The sequence below is a fragment of the Adiantum capillus-veneris genome, chromosome 3 (genome assembly GCF_014529385.1).
Source record: "Adiantum capillus-veneris isolate H3 chromosome 3, ASM1452938v2, whole genome shotgun sequence".
NCBI classification, from domain to species: Eukaryota; Viridiplantae; Streptophyta; class Polypodiopsida; order Polypodiales; family Pteridaceae; genus Adiantum; species Adiantum capillus-veneris.
The window spans coordinates 147,454,640-147,472,286 of NC_140933.1; the positions used below are offsets into that span (position 1 = coordinate 147,454,640).

Sequence of the window (17,647 nt, forward strand, 5' to 3'; positions counted from 1 at the left end):
TGAAAACTTGGTCCAAGAGAGGCTTGAGTCCTGGAACCAGATGGAGTGTTCCAAGTCATTCAAGAGAACAAAAAGAACAAGGAAAATATGACCAATCTGCAACTGGAGAGTTCTCTTGAAGAGGGAAAGATGCTCTACTGCCCACTGTTTGCTGAAAGGGTTTTGATTAATAGCGATATATTGGGGAGCTTGAAGGGTAATGTGTGCAATTGATGTTGCAGGGAGCAAGGGGAGAATGTAGCCAAAAATGGTAGGTGAAAAGAGGGACTAGCAAATAAAGTCATTTCTATAAAAAAGATCTGACCAAAATTTCAAAATCATACTCTTTAATATTATTATAGCCTTATCTCAAGCTCCTTCTGTTACTTAATTACCAATAAACCTGATGCAAGCATATCCACTACTAGGTCAAACGGTACCCACAGCAGACTGAGGATAATAGACTGAGTAGACATTTCAGAGAGCCTTGAGAAAGAAGAGGCTGAGTCACCCTAATCCAGTATAAAAGTGGGAGAAGATGGAAGTGATTAGTAGGTGATTAATGCTAATGACACCTCGATAATAGCTCTTACACCACTTGTTGGATAAGGAGGATCCACGACTGAATTATTCTTGTTGAAGAGTGGACATAGCTTAGCACTAATCTAAATAAGTACATGAGTTGCCTCTTCTATAGGCAATGGGCACATAGAAAGCACCTTCGTTGACATATAGGGTGAGCTCATCAGGGTGATATAACAAAGGTAAGCCATCCATAAAAGAGACTCTTTTGCTCTTTGACTAGCCTAAAACATTCTATGGGTGTCAGCAGCGTTTTACAAGCATTAGTGGCATAGGAGAGGGTTCCATGAGATGGCTTACCCGACACATACAAGCATCGAAAGTCCTACCGTCTCCCGATGATATGTTGTGTTTCGACACTTTCGCGAGTGTCAAGCATGCTCGTATCGGATTTTTGTAAATGTCACTGCAGCCCTTCACTGAAACCTGACATAGCCTTCCCTCAGCGGTTATAAATGTCTACTGAAATGGAAACCCCGGTGATCAACAGCACAGAGAAATGATGTAACCTGTTGACTCAAATGCATCGCTCGACTTTCCCAGCAACAACAAAATGAGAACAACCCAACTCTCCTAGCCAAAAAATAGAGGCAAATGAGCTTCCTATCAAAAAACAATTAGTCTGTGTCTGGATCACCATCAACAATATCTGGAATGGCATCTGAATCTGATTCTGAATAATTGTTTCTCACCACAGCAGAAAACCCCAGATTTTCCACTGCTGTCATTGATTCTTGAGACTGGATTCCCACATGCTGAGATGATGACTGCAACACAGCACCTTTTGCAGCATCTGGATCTGCATTAACCTCCTTTTCTAGAGATCCTTCAGATACAGCAACCTCACCACTAGCAGTTTCTGCAGCAGGATATGCTGGCAAGCCTGACGATATGTCCACCTCTTTAAACGCAGCTTGCTGTGTTTCCAGTGAACCCGATGTATTGCAATGAGAATCGTTTTCTTGAAGCTTTGGTGCTGCCATATTCTCGATAGGCATTACTCTGGGAATCTCCCTCGACTCTGATAGAAGGTCTCCAACCATGGACATCATCACTCTATCTTCATCGTCTGCCAGAGATTGCCTTGCACTAACATTGCCAAGCTGTGCATCTTGTGCAGCATTTGCCATGGCTTGAAAATCTCCATCAAACCCTTCTGCCATCAACGAGCCACTGCCATCATTTAATACACCCTGATCACCACCATAGTCGACAATCCAGCTTTCAATGTCTTCTTGAACATAAACATAGGGGTCCCCCTCAACTTCAATCTGCATTCCGGAGTCAGTTACTTTCACAGAGGATGGTGCCATCTGAGATGCGTAGCCATGACTGTTGATAGTAGAAGCAGAGGGTATAGATCCTCCTGCTGCCTGTAGAGGCAAGATTGGTCTTTGAATCTGGGAGACTAGACTTTCAGATGCAGGTGCCCTCTCAGGAGCAGTGCTCTGTGTTGTCATTGAGGAGCTTGCAAAAGGAAGGGACCTAGGATGAATGAGAGGCTCCAGAGCTAGAAGGGCATGTGCACAAAATTCGGAAACTTGAGTTCCAGCAGCCTCTTGCCGACCTGCATCAATTTAAACATTGCTCACCAGCTATTACAGCTGAGCAGGACCTTGCAGAATGAACAAAAGCGAAGTTCAGACCTTTCCGAAAAATAGTCAATGCCTGTGAGAGGTAAGGTGGCCGATGCATACACGGCGACAATACAGAAGCCAGAAGTGCTTTATAGGCTGCACGCTGAAAAGACCCTGAAGAAAAAGCATGAAACTCTCCCTTGAAAAAAGAATCATCGATTATTCCACCAGGAGACAAGGACCCTGCTGATGCAATCATAGCAACATTGGCCACCACAGCATCCACTTCTGTCCTCCACTGATCTGAGCGCAGTGCCCCTCCCTAGCACAAAAGTACTAATTTATTTCTACATCAATACAAACTTGTCTCATAACTTTCCGCAAATAAGCAAAAACTAACCACTGTTAGGAGGGCCTCTGCGGCCTCTAGCGCAGCTACTTGTACGGCAATAAGTGGCGTGCCTTCACTCATCTCTACTCCAGCTTCAACTCTACTTGATGCAAACACATCCATCTGCATACTTCCTGGTTCCTTGCGCTTTCTTGGATTCGATGACTGGCACCAGGATGGGATGCCATGACCCCATGACATGGCATTGGGGCTATTGACTGAGCATAACGTGTGTACACTCCCAACTGCCTTCAGATCAGCTAACAAGTTGTCAATAAGTGCAGGCGCAAGTTCAGATGCCATTCCTATCCAAGGAAGAGTGAATGCTTTAGCTGCAGCTTTTAATTGTATTCACAATTAATTCCTTTACACCACTTATTGAGTATATGACAACTTGGGAGCATGCTTCATCTAGTCAACTAGTTTTGTAAATAACACACATTCTTCAGCTGCAAATGTTGGCAATCTAAATACCAACACTCTACACGGTTTCACAGTTAAACAAATCATAAGCAAATTGCCAATCAGAAGTTGGGTTCTGAGTACAACCATTGGTATAAACATTAGAACAAAAACTGAATATTTACAAAATGCCTTCCTTCTCACTCAATAGAAAGTTTGTACTATTGGAAGAAAGCAGTAAACGTTACTTCTCTTTCACAGTGACAGCTTGCATACCTACGCCCATGGATAAAAGTAAGTGTTTGCAGATGTTGTATAGCTTTATCCTCAAGCTTGGTAAACCACAGCGTCGGAAATATTCTGTTAGAGTTCGTACTATTTCAGCTGCACGGGGTAGTAGCTGACTGAAAGACAAAAAGAACAGTTACCTTCCTGGGGATAAACAAGCAAACCAACACCATTATTACATTGCGAAGTGACAATAACATACCTTCTCACTCCACAGAGTATTGCATATAACAGGTCCAAAGCACAAGAATGCAGAGCAGGCAATTCACAACATAGTGACACTTGATGTGCAGTAGATGTTGGCATCCCAAGCACAGAAGCTGATCCATATGGTGATCCATCCACGGTTAATATTCGTGTTATGAGTGCCAGCATAGCAGTCAATGGAACAGGCACCTTCACCTCAGCAATGTCAACACAAGCAAATGCAAATTACATTCCTAAAGATTTCTGCAAGTCATGTGGAAGGCATGCACATTCCATGATATATTCTGCAAGACACATTCTTCCTTTATTGCTAAAGGAGACAGCAATGAAACATCATGCTTTTCACAGCCCTGAAGCATACGTATCTGAGCCTTGAGGGACTTCCATCCACTTTTTCAAAGAAAGGGCAACTGGCTAAACAACAAGCTAAATGCATTTGCTTCTCTGGGATAATTAAGGGTAGCAATGAAAAAAATTCCTTATATTTTAAAACTTACAAAACGTTTGGCTCGGACAACCTGTGGTTAAAAAACATACCATTTGCAAAAACAAAACACTCAAATTCTCAACTATCATTTTGGCTGCAGATAATCTGCAATCTCTTTCTCACTCTCATGCTCTATTGCTGCCATGCCATGCATTCTTTCAAATTCAAGATTTCATGCTTACTATATATCAAACATAACATTGTTAGCTGCTCAGCCACTGAAAGCCAATCTAGTAGGGCATGATTGTAATTTCTTAGAGTGGGACTCTATATTTTTGTCTCAAAACATTTATGAAAATTGTTTATTTTTAGGTATGTAAATGCCAACCTATCTGATTAGAGTGGGGCCATGAGCTTCTAGCTTTTATTAGATCTACCAACAGCTCTTGGATTGCCAAATCAGAGATGACAAGCCCATTGTGATCTGTGCCTAAGGTATATAAGGCAATTTTTGGCAAAGTTCACTCAGTTTTTGGATAAATAAAGTAAGCCCTCTAACATCTGAGTACTTCTGTCTACCTCCTTACCTGTTAAAGTTTATGCATATCAAGTGAATGCCCAATGTGGTCCCACAATTTAATGTGTCTAGTGGGTACTTACTTTACTTTTTTGATATGTTTATGGGTAGAGCAATTTGTTGAGGGGGCAAGATGTTCACCGTCTACCAGGATGTTCAAATTTTGACTTAAAAACCGGAAGAGTTTCAAGTATACCCTTTTTCTCTCCGGACAGGAAAAAAGTTTTTGGTGAGCCCTGATCTGAGAGTTTTCCATCCACTTTTTCAAAGAAAGAGCAATTGGTGAAAAAGTAGGGCAATTGGCTAAATAACAAGCTAAATGTATTTGCTTCTCTAGAATAATTAAGGGTGGCAATGAAAAAAATTCCTTTTATTTTAAAACTTACAAAACGTTTGGCTCAGACAACCTGTGGTTTTAAAAACATACAATTTGCAAAAACAAAACGCTCAAATTCTCAACTATAATTTTGACAGCAGATAATCTGCAATCTCCTCGTTGGCTAGATCTTTAAGGTCTCTTGGGATAGTTTCCTACAACGTTAAAACTCTCTTCTTCTTCTTCTTCTTCTTCTTCTCGCTCTCATACTCTAATGCCGTGCTCTATTGCTGCCATGCCGTGTACCCTTTCATATTCAGGATCTCATGCTTACTATATATCAAACATAATATTGTTAGTTGTCGAGCTAACGTATGCCATTGAAGACAATCTAGTGGGCATGATTGTAATTTCTTAAAGTGGGACTCTACATTTTTGCCTCGACCATTAATGAAAATTGTTTATATTTACGGATGCAAATGCCCTTTACCGTTGCTTCTCAAAACGCCTCTCTGGACTCAACGACATCTGGAGACTGGAGACACAAGGCACAAGAGGCCAATTGGGGATAGCTTCTCCGTACGCATTTTGACATGTTGTGCCTACGAGCACTAATTGGGGCCTTTTGGAGGAGGCGTTTTGAAATGCATGGGACAAGGGCATGATGAAGTCCCCTCGGAGGTTGTTCCCGCGGTGGCCTCCAAGAACCAATATGAACCAAGATCAATTGTCGGCTACGGATAATGCATCCGCTAGTACTCAGTTAGCGGCCTTGGTGCTTACGAAGAAGTTGCCTAAGGAGTACGAGATGGTGGCCAAGGCCTTATGCTTGAAAATCACTAAGGAAAAGATGATCTCGGTTACTTAAGCCGTCTTAGTCTCCAAGGGTAAGGTTCAAGTTTCGAGAAAGGACAAAGGCAAAGGCAAGCTTGAGGAGGATAGCAGTGACAATGATTCCAACGAGGACAATGAAATGGCACACATGGCGGCAGCAACGTGGCCTTGGTTCCAAATTCCTCGCTAGGTGGTGGTTGCTTCAGCCAGAGAGAGGCACGTGTGTGTTGGAGTTCAAGGCACAATGCATCTGGCAAGGAACCAACGTATACAAAACACTATGGATGTGTTGAAGACAGTGCATTGTTGGCCGGATTATGGACAGGGTGTTTTCCAAAGTTCATTATCTTGTAAAATCTTGGACATGATGTGTTCACAGTTCACGAATGGGGATTCTTGGACGTAGTTGGTCTACAACTCAACTTTCTATGAGGCACCGGAGCTCAAGATGGCATTCTTTTCAAGTGACAAGTAGGTGGTAGAAAATCCACCGCTGGGGTGTCCATGGTGGCTTCTTCATCGACTTAGTCTTCCTACATTTGTCCACTATGAGTTGCAAAGAGGATGTTAAAGTTTATGCATCTCAAGTGACTGGCCAATGTGGTCCCATTATTTAATTTGTCTAGTAGGTATTTATTTTGCTTACTTGATGTTTCTCAGAAGGGCAATTTGTTGAGGGGGGTACGTAAGGTCCCCAAGTTCGTATATAAGAACACTTGAGCCCCTATTGTATAACCATCTAATTCATTGCCAAGTTTGTTGGAGCTAGGCAGATCCACCACACCCACAACTTAGGAGAGGAGCTTCAAAACATCGACGAAGACTATGACAGAGGATTCAAGCCATACTCTCTCGACATCCAGAGTACAAATAGGGATGGATTCTTAAATCTTCACCCATTATATCACCCTCTTGTATTGGGCACTCATTGTACCATCAATCACACATACCCCACAGTTCCAGCTAGTCTCTCTCTCTTTTTTTTTTTTTTTGGGAAAAGTCAGGGCTGTATATTACTTAGTACAATATAATCCCCAGCGGATGCCAAAATAGCCTATCACGTGGGGTGTACAAGCTGAATGTAAGGGTGAGAGTCACTATAGTCACAACTCGACTAGAACAATCTCATGGTGGTCTGTGTGATGAGTGGAGGAGAAACCACCGAGGGGGGGCATAATGCCATGTAATCTAGCTACCTGTAAGAGGAGATTGATGAGATCCGCCAGCGACCGATGCTGGATCTCCTGTGATCTAGTTATCCCAGCTAGCTGTTTAGCTGCTTAGTTCACACCTAGCAGTTCAGGATTCCATACTATTTTATTTTTTCATTTTGTCATCTTGTTACTCTGACTTTGTATCAGATCCACCACATTGTAACTTTCTGGTCTCATAGGTCACACTAGCCTTTTGAAGACATTAATATAACATTTCATTTCTCTCTCTCTCTCTCTCTCTCTCTCTCTCTCTCTCTCTCTCTCTCTCACGCAGCCATCTACGTGGGTCAGCCAGCAAACACCTGCATTATCCTACGCCCAACACCTGGCAGCCTGCGTTAGGCTCAACTTGTACCAGCGTTTGCTGCTCCAGAGTTAGCGTTTTCAGCAGGGGCTTCGGCGTGACAACAGACCAGACATCGCAGAGGTCTCCCTTCCCTCATCGCCATCTCCTGGAGTCAGCATCCTGCAATACCCATTCAGTACTCAGCCATCCAGTAGCTTCAACATCAGTTCAGTAGCATCTGCCAGCAGCATCAGCATTCATTCAGCGCGTATTGAGCCCAGTATAGCTTTCAGCGAGTATCTTACCTGCAGGGATTTATTTGCAAGGAATTTGGAAACTGCAGAGCTCACAAAAATTGCAAATTGACACATACAGAAAGCAAACATATGCCATGTAGGCTGAATGGGGAAACATATGTATGCATGATGCGGTGCGTATAGGTTGCTCTCTCCTCTCTCTCAGAAAGTGAAACAAATAAGGCAAGACAAATGGCAGCGCACTACATGGTCACAAGCAAGAGGATGACAGCCATTGAAAAGGATTTGAAAGAATGCAAAGCCCACATGGATGAGTGGAAGAAAGAGAAGAATTTAATTTTCGAATGGAAAAAGAGGGAGGAACAAGCAAGGGAACTAGAACGCAAGGAGTTCCGGGATGAAATTCAAGCTTTAAAAAGTAGCATCTCAGCCCTTCGGGAGGAACTCGACGAAACCAAAGAGGGAAGACGCCTTGAAGATGGGGAAATTCAGCAATCAATGATTGACGAGCTGAATAGTATACGAGCACAAGTCAAAGAAATAAAGGAGGAAGGAGGAATGAAGACCTCATGGGTGGAGGTTCTCTCCAAAACACAAAAGAAAATGGACGAGGCTGAAAAATGGATTGAAGTTGTCAAGAAGGGAAAGGGCAAAGAAATTCCGACTACACCCGACATCATCAACAAAACACTAGAAGAGGAACAACGAAGAAGGGTACGCGCTCTACACGTGAGAGTGACCGGCCTAAAAGATTCAGATAAGGTGGACCAAGAGGTGAAGAGCCTCATGTCCATGATGGGGGTGGAGAAGCCCTCGCACACACAAGCTTGGAGAGTGGGCAAGAAGAGTGAAGGTAATGGGGAGAGTTCAAAAGGACGGGCTCTCATTTTGCGCTTTCCCTCCATGGAAGAAAAGAAAGACTTTTTAAAGAAGAGGCCAACCCTCAAGAAAACAGGTATCTTTTTAGGAGATGATCTTACGCTCTCACAGCTTGCACATATGAGAGAGGTCATGCCAGAGATTATAGCAGCAAGGGAGAAGGGGAAGTTAGCTTTCTACAGAAATGGACGAGTAGTGATTACAGAGCACCGCTCTACATGACGGTGCGAGACCTATGGGACCACTCTCAGGATGGCAGTTTGGAACTATAATGGTTCGTATAGACTTGATGTGGGGGCCTTTGAGGATAGCTTCAAAGACAGAGACATTGTTTTCTACTTAGAGACTCATCAAGCTCCAGGACAGTTGATGCCACACATATCAGGATACAGATGGGAGACAGCTTGTAGGACATGCACCAGAACTGCACATGGGACTAGAGGATCAGGAGGTGTAGCAATTCTTTTCAGAGAGGAGCTCCAACCACTATTGCACATAGTTCGGAGAGATGATCAGGCCAGATACTTGTGGGTGAGGCTGAGGGCAGAGACTGGACGTTTCTTGTACATCGCCATATGCTATTTTCCTCCCAGCACTTCAGTATATGCTTCACCCAGAGGACAGTCTCCTTACTCTGTACTTGATGATGATATCTGGGAGTTCTCCAGAGATGGAGACATCATACTCCTGGGGGATTTCAATGCCCGTACAGGCAGCTCACAGACAGTCTTCTATGACACATCAGAGGAGATGCTTAGAGAGCTAGAGCCAGAGGAGTTGGGACTTGAGAGATGCTCACACGACAGAGAGCATACAGAGTATGGGAGATACCTGAGAGAGATGACGACTACTCACAGTTTAGCCATACTGAATGGCTTAACGACTTTCCCATTGTCTACAGGTTTTACTTGTTTTCCACATAGACATGGGTCCAGCACTGTAGACTATGTTCTGACACATCCGAGCTTTATCTCTCACATTCAGGATTTCACAGTGGGGCCCAGGCCAGTTGGGATAGCAGTAGATCATGCACTTTTAACATTATCAGTCTCCTTTGAGTACAATACATCTCAGGCCTCACGGGATGGTGGACATACACGCTATACTTTTACACCAGAGACTGACTCAGTCTATGTAGAGGAGATACGTAGGCTTTTATGCACATCAGAGCCAGTATACACAGTGGAGGAGATCACATCTATGCTGACAGTGACATTACATGGGGCAGCGACAGAGGCATATCCACACACTCAGCCTGGGCAGAGACGTCGTTCTGGGCACATGCCTCAGAACAACTGGTATGATGAGGAGTGTCGACAGAGGAGAGCTCAGATACAGCGGGACCTTACATTGGGAGTGATCACCTATAGACAGTCTCGCATTGCTACACGACGACTAGTGCGGCGGAAGAAGCGAGCTTTCTTGGTCCAGATGGAGCAAGATTTATATCAGCTCTTCCTTAGTAGAGATTCAGGAGAGGCTTGGCGTCTATTCCATGAGAAGTCTCCCCCACCAGTGATTACTTCTACAGAGATATGGGGGCAGTATGCAACATCTTTATACACTGTACCTGGACAACCACCATTACCAGACCCACCACAACCATGTCCGGCTACGAGCACCTTCTTTACCACTGAGATGGTAAAGGAGGCCATTGACAGGATGAAGACCAGACGGGCACAGGATCATGAGGGTTTGGTAGCAGAGCACATTATACATGCTGGGGATTTGTTGGCAGAGATGCTTGCACGTATATTCAACCGTGTCATGTGTGAGGGTCTCCCTGAGTCTTGGAGATTATCTACTATTGTACCTATCTTCAAGACAGGTGACCCCACAGTGCCGGGGAATTACCGTACTATCATGGTAGGACACACATTGGCACGGTTATATGCATCCATCCTCGAGCATAGGCTGAGCAGTTGGGCAGAGATTATGGGCATACGAGCACCTGGGCAGGCTGGTTTTAGAAGGGGTTTCTCCACACTAGATCATGTCTTTACACTCAGAACTATCATTGAGGAGGGTCGAGCACATGGTAGATGGATATACTGCAGCTTTGTGGATTTTCGCAGAGCCTTTGACACAGTGCCGAGGGCCAGATTGATGCACCGGCTTATGGAATTGGGGGTACCCACAGAGCTGATGTGGGGGATCATGGCATTGTACAGTTCAGTGATGGGTCATGTACGCACATCAGAGGGGATATCCGACATAGTTCACTCCACCATCGGAGTGAAACAGGGATGCCCACTGTCCTCTACTTTATTTGGTATGTATGTTGATGGGGTCTCTGATTATATTGACAGAGGAGGTGATAGAGGTGCTCAGCTTGCAGGGACATGGATCCCTCTTTTATTGTATGCTGACGATATCGTGTTGATATCAGAATCGCCAGAGGGTATGCAGAGACATTTGGACGCATTGCATAGTTTTGCAGAGGATAGTGGATTGTCTGTCAACCTTGGTAAAACCAAGGTCATGGTATTTAATACCACGCCACAGTGGGTTAGGAGATCAACACCTACTTTCACATATGGACAGGATAGTATGGAGTACACTGATGCATACACATATCTTGGGGTGGTCTTTAGTGGACCGAGGTTCACACTGAAAGTAGCAGCAGACACTAGATTGACTCGTGCCTATGCAGCCCTAGGTGGTTTAGAGAGGATTTGCTCGCAAGTTCAGTTCCAGGAACCTCGAACAAAGCTCTGGCTTTTCGATACTTTGGTCGCTTCAGTTATGCACTACGCGGTTCAGGTTTGGGGACCGTCTATTGAAAGTGCTGGATGGACTAATATGGAGAGACCCCTGATATCTATGATTTCTAGGCTGATTAGAGCCAAGGCCTCAGTCCCACATGACATCATACGAGCGGAGCTGGCTGCCCCACCTATGGAGGTTGAGGCACTCACCATATCAGTATCATTTGTACACAGCTTATGGGACACCACCAGGGACAGGTATGCCAGGCTTGCTCTCGAGTCATCCAGACAGCTGGCATTACAGGGAGATACATCATGTTGGTATGCACAGATGAACTCATGGTTTCAGAGGCATGGTTTCAGCATGGACAGGCTGCCCCCTTTCCAGTATTCTCTTGATGCACCATCCTTGGCTCTTACACGGATGGAGACTACTAGACTCATTCAGCAAGATCTTATCCAGCTTGATAGCAAGAGGACATGGATAGAACCATCACGGGAGTTGGGTACGAAGAGGGTTTTCTATAGAGAACATCTTCTTCAACTCACGACAGACGGATTTGTCACACGGCCCAGTTACATGGACACACATCTATCTCATAGGTTACGATGTGCTATTGGCCAGATTCGCACATCTTCACACCAGCTTGGGATTGAGACAGGTAGATTCAGAGGCATACCAGCAGACAGTAGGATATGTCAGTTATGCCATGCAGAGCCAGAGACAGAGTTTCACTACATATGTCGCTGCACAGTCTACTATGAGATACGAGGACGCTTTCATTGTCTATTCAGAGATGGTTTTGACTCGTTAGACAATTCATGAGATATCAGGATCAAAGATGTCTCGGATTATTCCTACTTGAGATTCAGAGACATAGAGACGCTCTATTGAATGGGCAAAGACAGAGACAGTCCCAGAGACGCATCTCAGATTTCTTCAGTCTGAGTACCACAGAGTCAGAGGGGACACCACCACCAGAGAGCTCGGTTCCCACCCATACACACATCAGCGGTACTCTCATTGATCGAGCTATAGAGTTAGGGAGATCGAGACAACCGTGACTGAGGAGGGGAGCCACGCAGCACCGGCGGAGATTGCGGCAGAGGATCCACAGGATTCTAGCACGACACCCAGAATGTCGATCGGGATAGGCTTCATGCTACTGCTATATTGTATCATGGTGACACTTATCCCCACTTTGTACCTTTATGGCATGATACCATTGCTCAGCCTACCAGCCACCCATAGGAGTCGGTAGCACTCCTATCAGTTCTTTGTTTGTAGTTTTCTTGTTTGTACCCAGACTTGGTACTAGACTCATCATTGTAATCAGTTGGTCTCATAGGTCATTTTGGCCTCTTGTAGACGTTAATATATCATTTCATTTCATTTCATTTCATTTCTCTCTCTCTCTCTTTTTGGAAAAATCAGGGCTATATATTACCGAGTACAATATGATCCCCAACGGATGCCAAAATAGCCTGTCATGTGGGGTGTACAAACTGAATGTAAGGGTGAGAGCCACTATAGTGACAACTCGGCTAGTACAATCTCATGGTGGTCTGTGTGATGAGTGGAGTAGAAACCACTGAGGGGGGGCATAATGCCATATAATCTAACCACCAGTAAGTGTGAAAAAGAGTGGAGGTCGGGCCCAACGCCGAAGAAAGGCAAATCGTCGAGCCTCGGCTGCTCTAGATGTACCTGAGGAAGAATCCCACTGCCAAATCAGGGTGTGAATGATGTCCAACCAAATGGCAGTAAGGATAGCCTGTAGGAGCTGTGGAGCCGCACCCAGATGGCTGACCAAAACTGTTGTAGATAGGCATGGGAGAGACCTGAATGTAACCAGAAACGCATACGAGTGGGCTGCTCTGGGTGCTGTCTCATCAATGCTAATCTTCCAAGTCTGACATTGTACTCAAAAAATGATACATGTGCACCGGTGGGGTTAGAGTGAGGCCAATGCCACTCTCCTGGGTCCCAATAAAGCTGAGATAAGGCACGACCCTCCCACACCCAAAGCCTCCAAAGGGCGGCATCAGCGGATGCGAAACGGGGGTCAACACAACGACGCTTTTCGCGAGAGCCAACTACTCGTATGGCCTCCCATCGAGCGCCGGGGTAGACAAGGTGCGGAGAGGTGGTAGCAAATGTCAATCTAGCATGAATCCCCTGAGAGGAGTCTGAATCAAATGTGAACAGCATGGTGTCTAAACGAACTAATAAGAGAGTGCTCTGAGCAAAGAGACCTTCCCAACCACTATGTGGAGGCATCTGAACCGTGCCTCGCATGACTGCGTCCCACTATGAAGGAATGGCGGAGTCAATCTCAAGAAGTCTATCAATCTCTCTCTCTCTCTCTCTCTCTCTCTCTCTCTCTCTCTCTCTCTCTCTCTCTCTCTCTCTCTCTCTCTCTCTCTCTCTCTCTCTCTCTCTCTCTCTCTCTCTCTCTCTCTCTGTGTGTGTGTGTGCTGAGGCGAGCTGTTGGACCTGGGCGAGCAGTCTGACGAGGGCGAGTAGCCTGAGGTGAGCAGCCTAAGGGCGAGCAGCCTGACGAGGACGAGCAGACTGTGGCGAGCAGCCTGACGAGGGCGAGCAGTTTGTGGCGAGCAGGCTGACGAGGGCGAGAAGGCTGAGGGGAGGAGACTGAGGCGAAGGCGAGCAAGCAGAGTCAAACCGGCTGGCCACCTCTCGCGCTGCCAACTTGCTGGACGAAGGACGAGGGACGAGCTCTCTCTCTGCTGGACAAGGACGAGGGATGAGCTGCTGGGCAAGGACGAGGGACGAGCTACGGATCCTGGGCTAGAGACGAGTTGCTGATCCTGAACGAGGGACGAGCTAGAACTAGGTAAGGGGCGAGCTGCTGGTCGAAGGCGAGGGGCGAGCTGCTGGACCTGGTCGAGGGCGAGCAACTGGACCTGGTCGAGCTGATGGTCCTGTGTCAAGAGGGCGAGCAGATTGCCAAGGGCGAGGACGAGGGCCCTAACCTCTGAAGGACGAGGGCGAGCTGCTGTCAAGGGCGAGAGCGAGCTGCCTACCAAGGGCGAGGGCTAGAAGAGCCAAGGGTGACGAGACGAGACCAACCTGCCAGGGCGAGGACGAGAGCAGTCAAGTCAGCCAGGACGAGGGCGAGGACTTGGTGACGAGGGCTAGGCCAACCAGGGCGGAGGCCAGACCTCTGCTGGTGAGGGCCTTGACTCAGTGCTCGCTTTGTTCTTCTCTCTCGGATGGACCAACCAGTCGAGGATGGTGATGCAAGTGGCTTCACCAGCCCACAAAAAATGAAAGCGACATTCAAGCGGAGGAACAGAGATAGCATACTCTCGCCAAGCTCATTGCGGGCAGGGAAAACCGTCAGAATCCAAGATGATTTAATGATGGAGAGGGTTCAAGTGATGATTAAATCTGAGCTAAGCTTTATGAGAGATGACATCAGGAAAGAGATGTACGCAAACGCAGAGAGTTATAAGAATTCTATGTATGCAGATATGAGGAAAGAATTCGATAAAGCGATGCTTGGTAAGCATGATGAGATGTATCTATCTGTGAAAGGGGAGATGCAGGCTCTAATGCGGGCAGAAGTGAACGTAATGGAATGTATTATGCAGAAAAAGTTGGATGAGGCAATTGCAAGCTTTGAATCTTGGAAAACCAATGTGGAAAAGTGCATGAAGGAAAAAGATGCAGTGATTGAAGAGCTTAAAGGGGAACTTGCAGCTTGCAAAATTATGCCCAAAACGGAAGGGGGAAATCGGCCCTCGATGTTAAAGGAGCTCGAAGATATTACGGAGCAGGTGAAAACTCTGCGCGAAGGGGAAGAACTAAACTCGAAAGAGGCTTCCTCATGGGCGGAGTGCCCTTCTAAAACACGGGATAAAGTTGACGAAGCAGAAAAATGGATTGAAGGTGCAAAGAAAGGAAAGGCCCGGATGCCAGAAGCAGCACAGACTTCTACCATCATCAATATGACCATTGAGGAGGAACAAAAGAGGAGGACTAGAGCCCGCCATGTGCGTATTACTGGTATCAAAGACACCGAGAATGTAGAAGACGAAGTGAAGGAACTCTTGCAGCGCATGGGCATCCCGGAACCTATGCACACAGGTGCTTGGAGAGTAGGAAAGAAGGGAGTGGATGAGAAGGGAAACGTCAAAGAGAAAGCACTTATTTTGCGTTTCCCGACTTTGGAAACAAGGAAGGAATTCCTGAAGAAGAGACCAGCACTTAAGAAAACTGGAATATTTATGGGGGATGACCTTACTTTAGCACAAATAGCACATATGCAAGAGTTGATGCCAGAGATCAAGGCAGCAAGGGAGAAGGGAAAAATTGCCTTTTATAAAGGAGGGAAAGTAGTGGTTTTGGAAAAACGCACAGCATGACGGTGCGAGACATATGGGACCACACTCCGGATGGTGGTATGGAAATGTAATGGATCATATAGGTTGGATGTGGGTGCCTTTGAGGATAGCTTCAGAGATAGAGACATTGTCTTTTACTCAAAGACACATCAAAAATCTGGACAATCGATGCCAAATGTGACTAGTTATTTATGGGAGACAGCTTGTCGGCCAGACGCTAGATCCCAGCATGGGAGTCGAGGTTCAGGAGGGGTAGCAGTCTTATTCAAGGAGGAGTTGCAGCCGCTATTACAGATTGCCTGGAGAGATGACCAGGCGAGATACATGTGGGTGAGACTGAGAGCTGAGACAGGCAGATTCTTATACATTGCTATATGTTACTTTCCCCCTAGCACATCAGTCTATACCTCACCTAGAGGGCAATCCCCTTTCTCTATACTTGATGATGACATATGGGAGTTCTCTAGAGATGGAGATATCATTCTCTTGGGAGACTTTAATGCCAGGACGGCCAACTCCCAAACGGTATTTTATGATACCTCGGAGGAGATGCTTAGAGAGATGGATATATTGGAGATGGGACTTGACAGACACTCACAGGATAGAGAGCACACAGAGTATGGGAGATACCTCATGGAGATGACGACTACGCATGGTCTGGCCATACTTAATGGTCTAGAGATTTTCCTTCGTCTGGGGGATTCACATGCTTTCCACACAAACATGGGGCCAGTACGGTGGACTATGTCATGACTTCACCGAGCTTCATCTCTAATATTCAGGATCTCAGTGTGGGTCTTAGGCTTGTTGGAGTAGCAGTGGACCATGCTCTCCTGACTTTTTCAGTCTCTTTCCAGTATAGTGCCTCTCAGACACCACGGAGGATTGCACACACGGTATACTTTTACACCAGATACGGATTCAGTTTATGTGGAAGAAATTTACAGACGGATGTGGGCAGCCGAGCATGGGGCTGCAGCAGAGGCATACCCACACACTCAACCAGATCAGAGAAGACATTCTGGGAACATGCCTCAGAATAGTTGGTATGATGAGGAATGCAGAGAGATGAGAGTTCAGATTCAGAGAGAGCTTTTACTTGGAGTCATTACATATAGACAGTCTCGGATTGCCCTTCGGCGCTTAGTGCGACAGAAGAAGCGGGCCTTTTTAGCCCAGATGGAATGTGATTTGTATCAGCTCTTTTTGAGTCGAGATTCAGGTGAGGCCTGGCGTCTCTTCCATGAGCACTCACCTCCTCCAGTGATTACCTCTCCCGAGATTTGGGGTCAGTATGCAGCATCATTATATACAGTACCTGGGCAACCACCATTACCAGACCCTCTAGAACCATGTTCAGCCACTAGTACCTTCTTTACCACTGAGATGGTGAAGAACGCCATTGACAGGATGAGGACTAGGAGAGCATATGATCATGAGGGTTTGTCTGCAGAGCACTTGATACATGCTAGAGATTTACAGTCAGAGGTTCTTGCGCGGTTGTTTAACCGTGTCATGTGTGAGGGACTACCCGAGTCCTGGAGATTATCTACTATTGTAGGGGACCCCACTGTGCCAGGGAACTACCGTACTATTATGATAGGGCATACATTGGCACGGTTGTATGCATCCATTCTTGAACAACAACTGAGTAAATGGGCAGAAAATGAGGGCATACGAGCAGCAGGACAAGCTGGATTCAGGAGGGGTTTCTCCACTTTGGACAATATTCTTACACTCAGAGCCATTATTGAGGAGGGTCGGGCACATGAGAGACGAATGTATTGTTGCTTTGTGGACTTCCGCAAAGCATTTGACACAGTGCCGAGGGCCAGATTGATGCACAGGCTACTGAAGTCGGGAGTACCCACAGAGATCATATGGGGGATCATGGCTTTATACGGCTCAGTGACTGGCCAGGTACGCACTCTTGAGGGGATTTCTGACATTGTTCATTCCACTATTGGAGTGAAGCAGGGGTGTCCTTTGTCCCCTACACTTTTTGGTATGTATGTAGATGAGGTCTCTGACTACATTGACAGAGAGGGTGACAAAGGCGCTCAGCTAGCAGGGACATGGATCCCTTTATTATTATATGCTGATGATATTGTGTTGATATCAGAGTCGCCGGAGGGCATGCAGAGACAGTTAGATGCATTGCACAACTTTGCAGAGGATAGTGGACTGTCTGTAAACCTTGGTAAAACCAAGGTTATGGTGTTTAACACCACACCACAGTGGGTCAAGAGATCGGCACCTACACTCGTATATGGTCAAGACCTGTGGAGTACACAAATGAATATACATATCTGGGGGTGGTATTCACGGGACCGAGGTTTACTCTGAGGAGAGCAG

General features: G+C 46.0%; 1 protein-coding gene across 3 annotated transcripts in view; it reads right to left on the reverse strand.

The window, feature by feature from the left end:
- Positions 1 to 430: 430 nt before the first annotated feature.
- Positions 431 to 17,647, reverse strand: part of LOC147461891 (proline-, glutamic acid/leucine-rich protein) — a 93,657-nt gene continuing 76,440 nt past the window's right edge. For 2 of the 3 annotated variants that reach the window (XM_086509357.1, XM_086509355.1), the window contains exons 9-13: positions 3,422 to 3,621; positions 3,208 to 3,335; positions 2,539 to 2,834; positions 2,208 to 2,460; positions 431 to 2,128 (exon numbers count right to left, since the gene is read on the reverse strand). In XM_086509357.1, coding sequence (XP_086365483.1) covers positions 1,179 to 2,128; positions 2,208 to 2,460; positions 2,539 to 2,834; positions 3,208 to 3,335; positions 3,422 to 3,621 — 1,827 coding nt within the window. In that variant the 3' untranslated portion in view covers positions 431 to 1,178. The remainder of the gene's footprint in view (positions 2,129 to 2,207; positions 2,461 to 2,538; positions 2,835 to 3,207; positions 3,336 to 3,421; positions 3,622 to 17,647) is intronic. The other variant, XM_086509356.1, reaches the window with a different exon arrangement.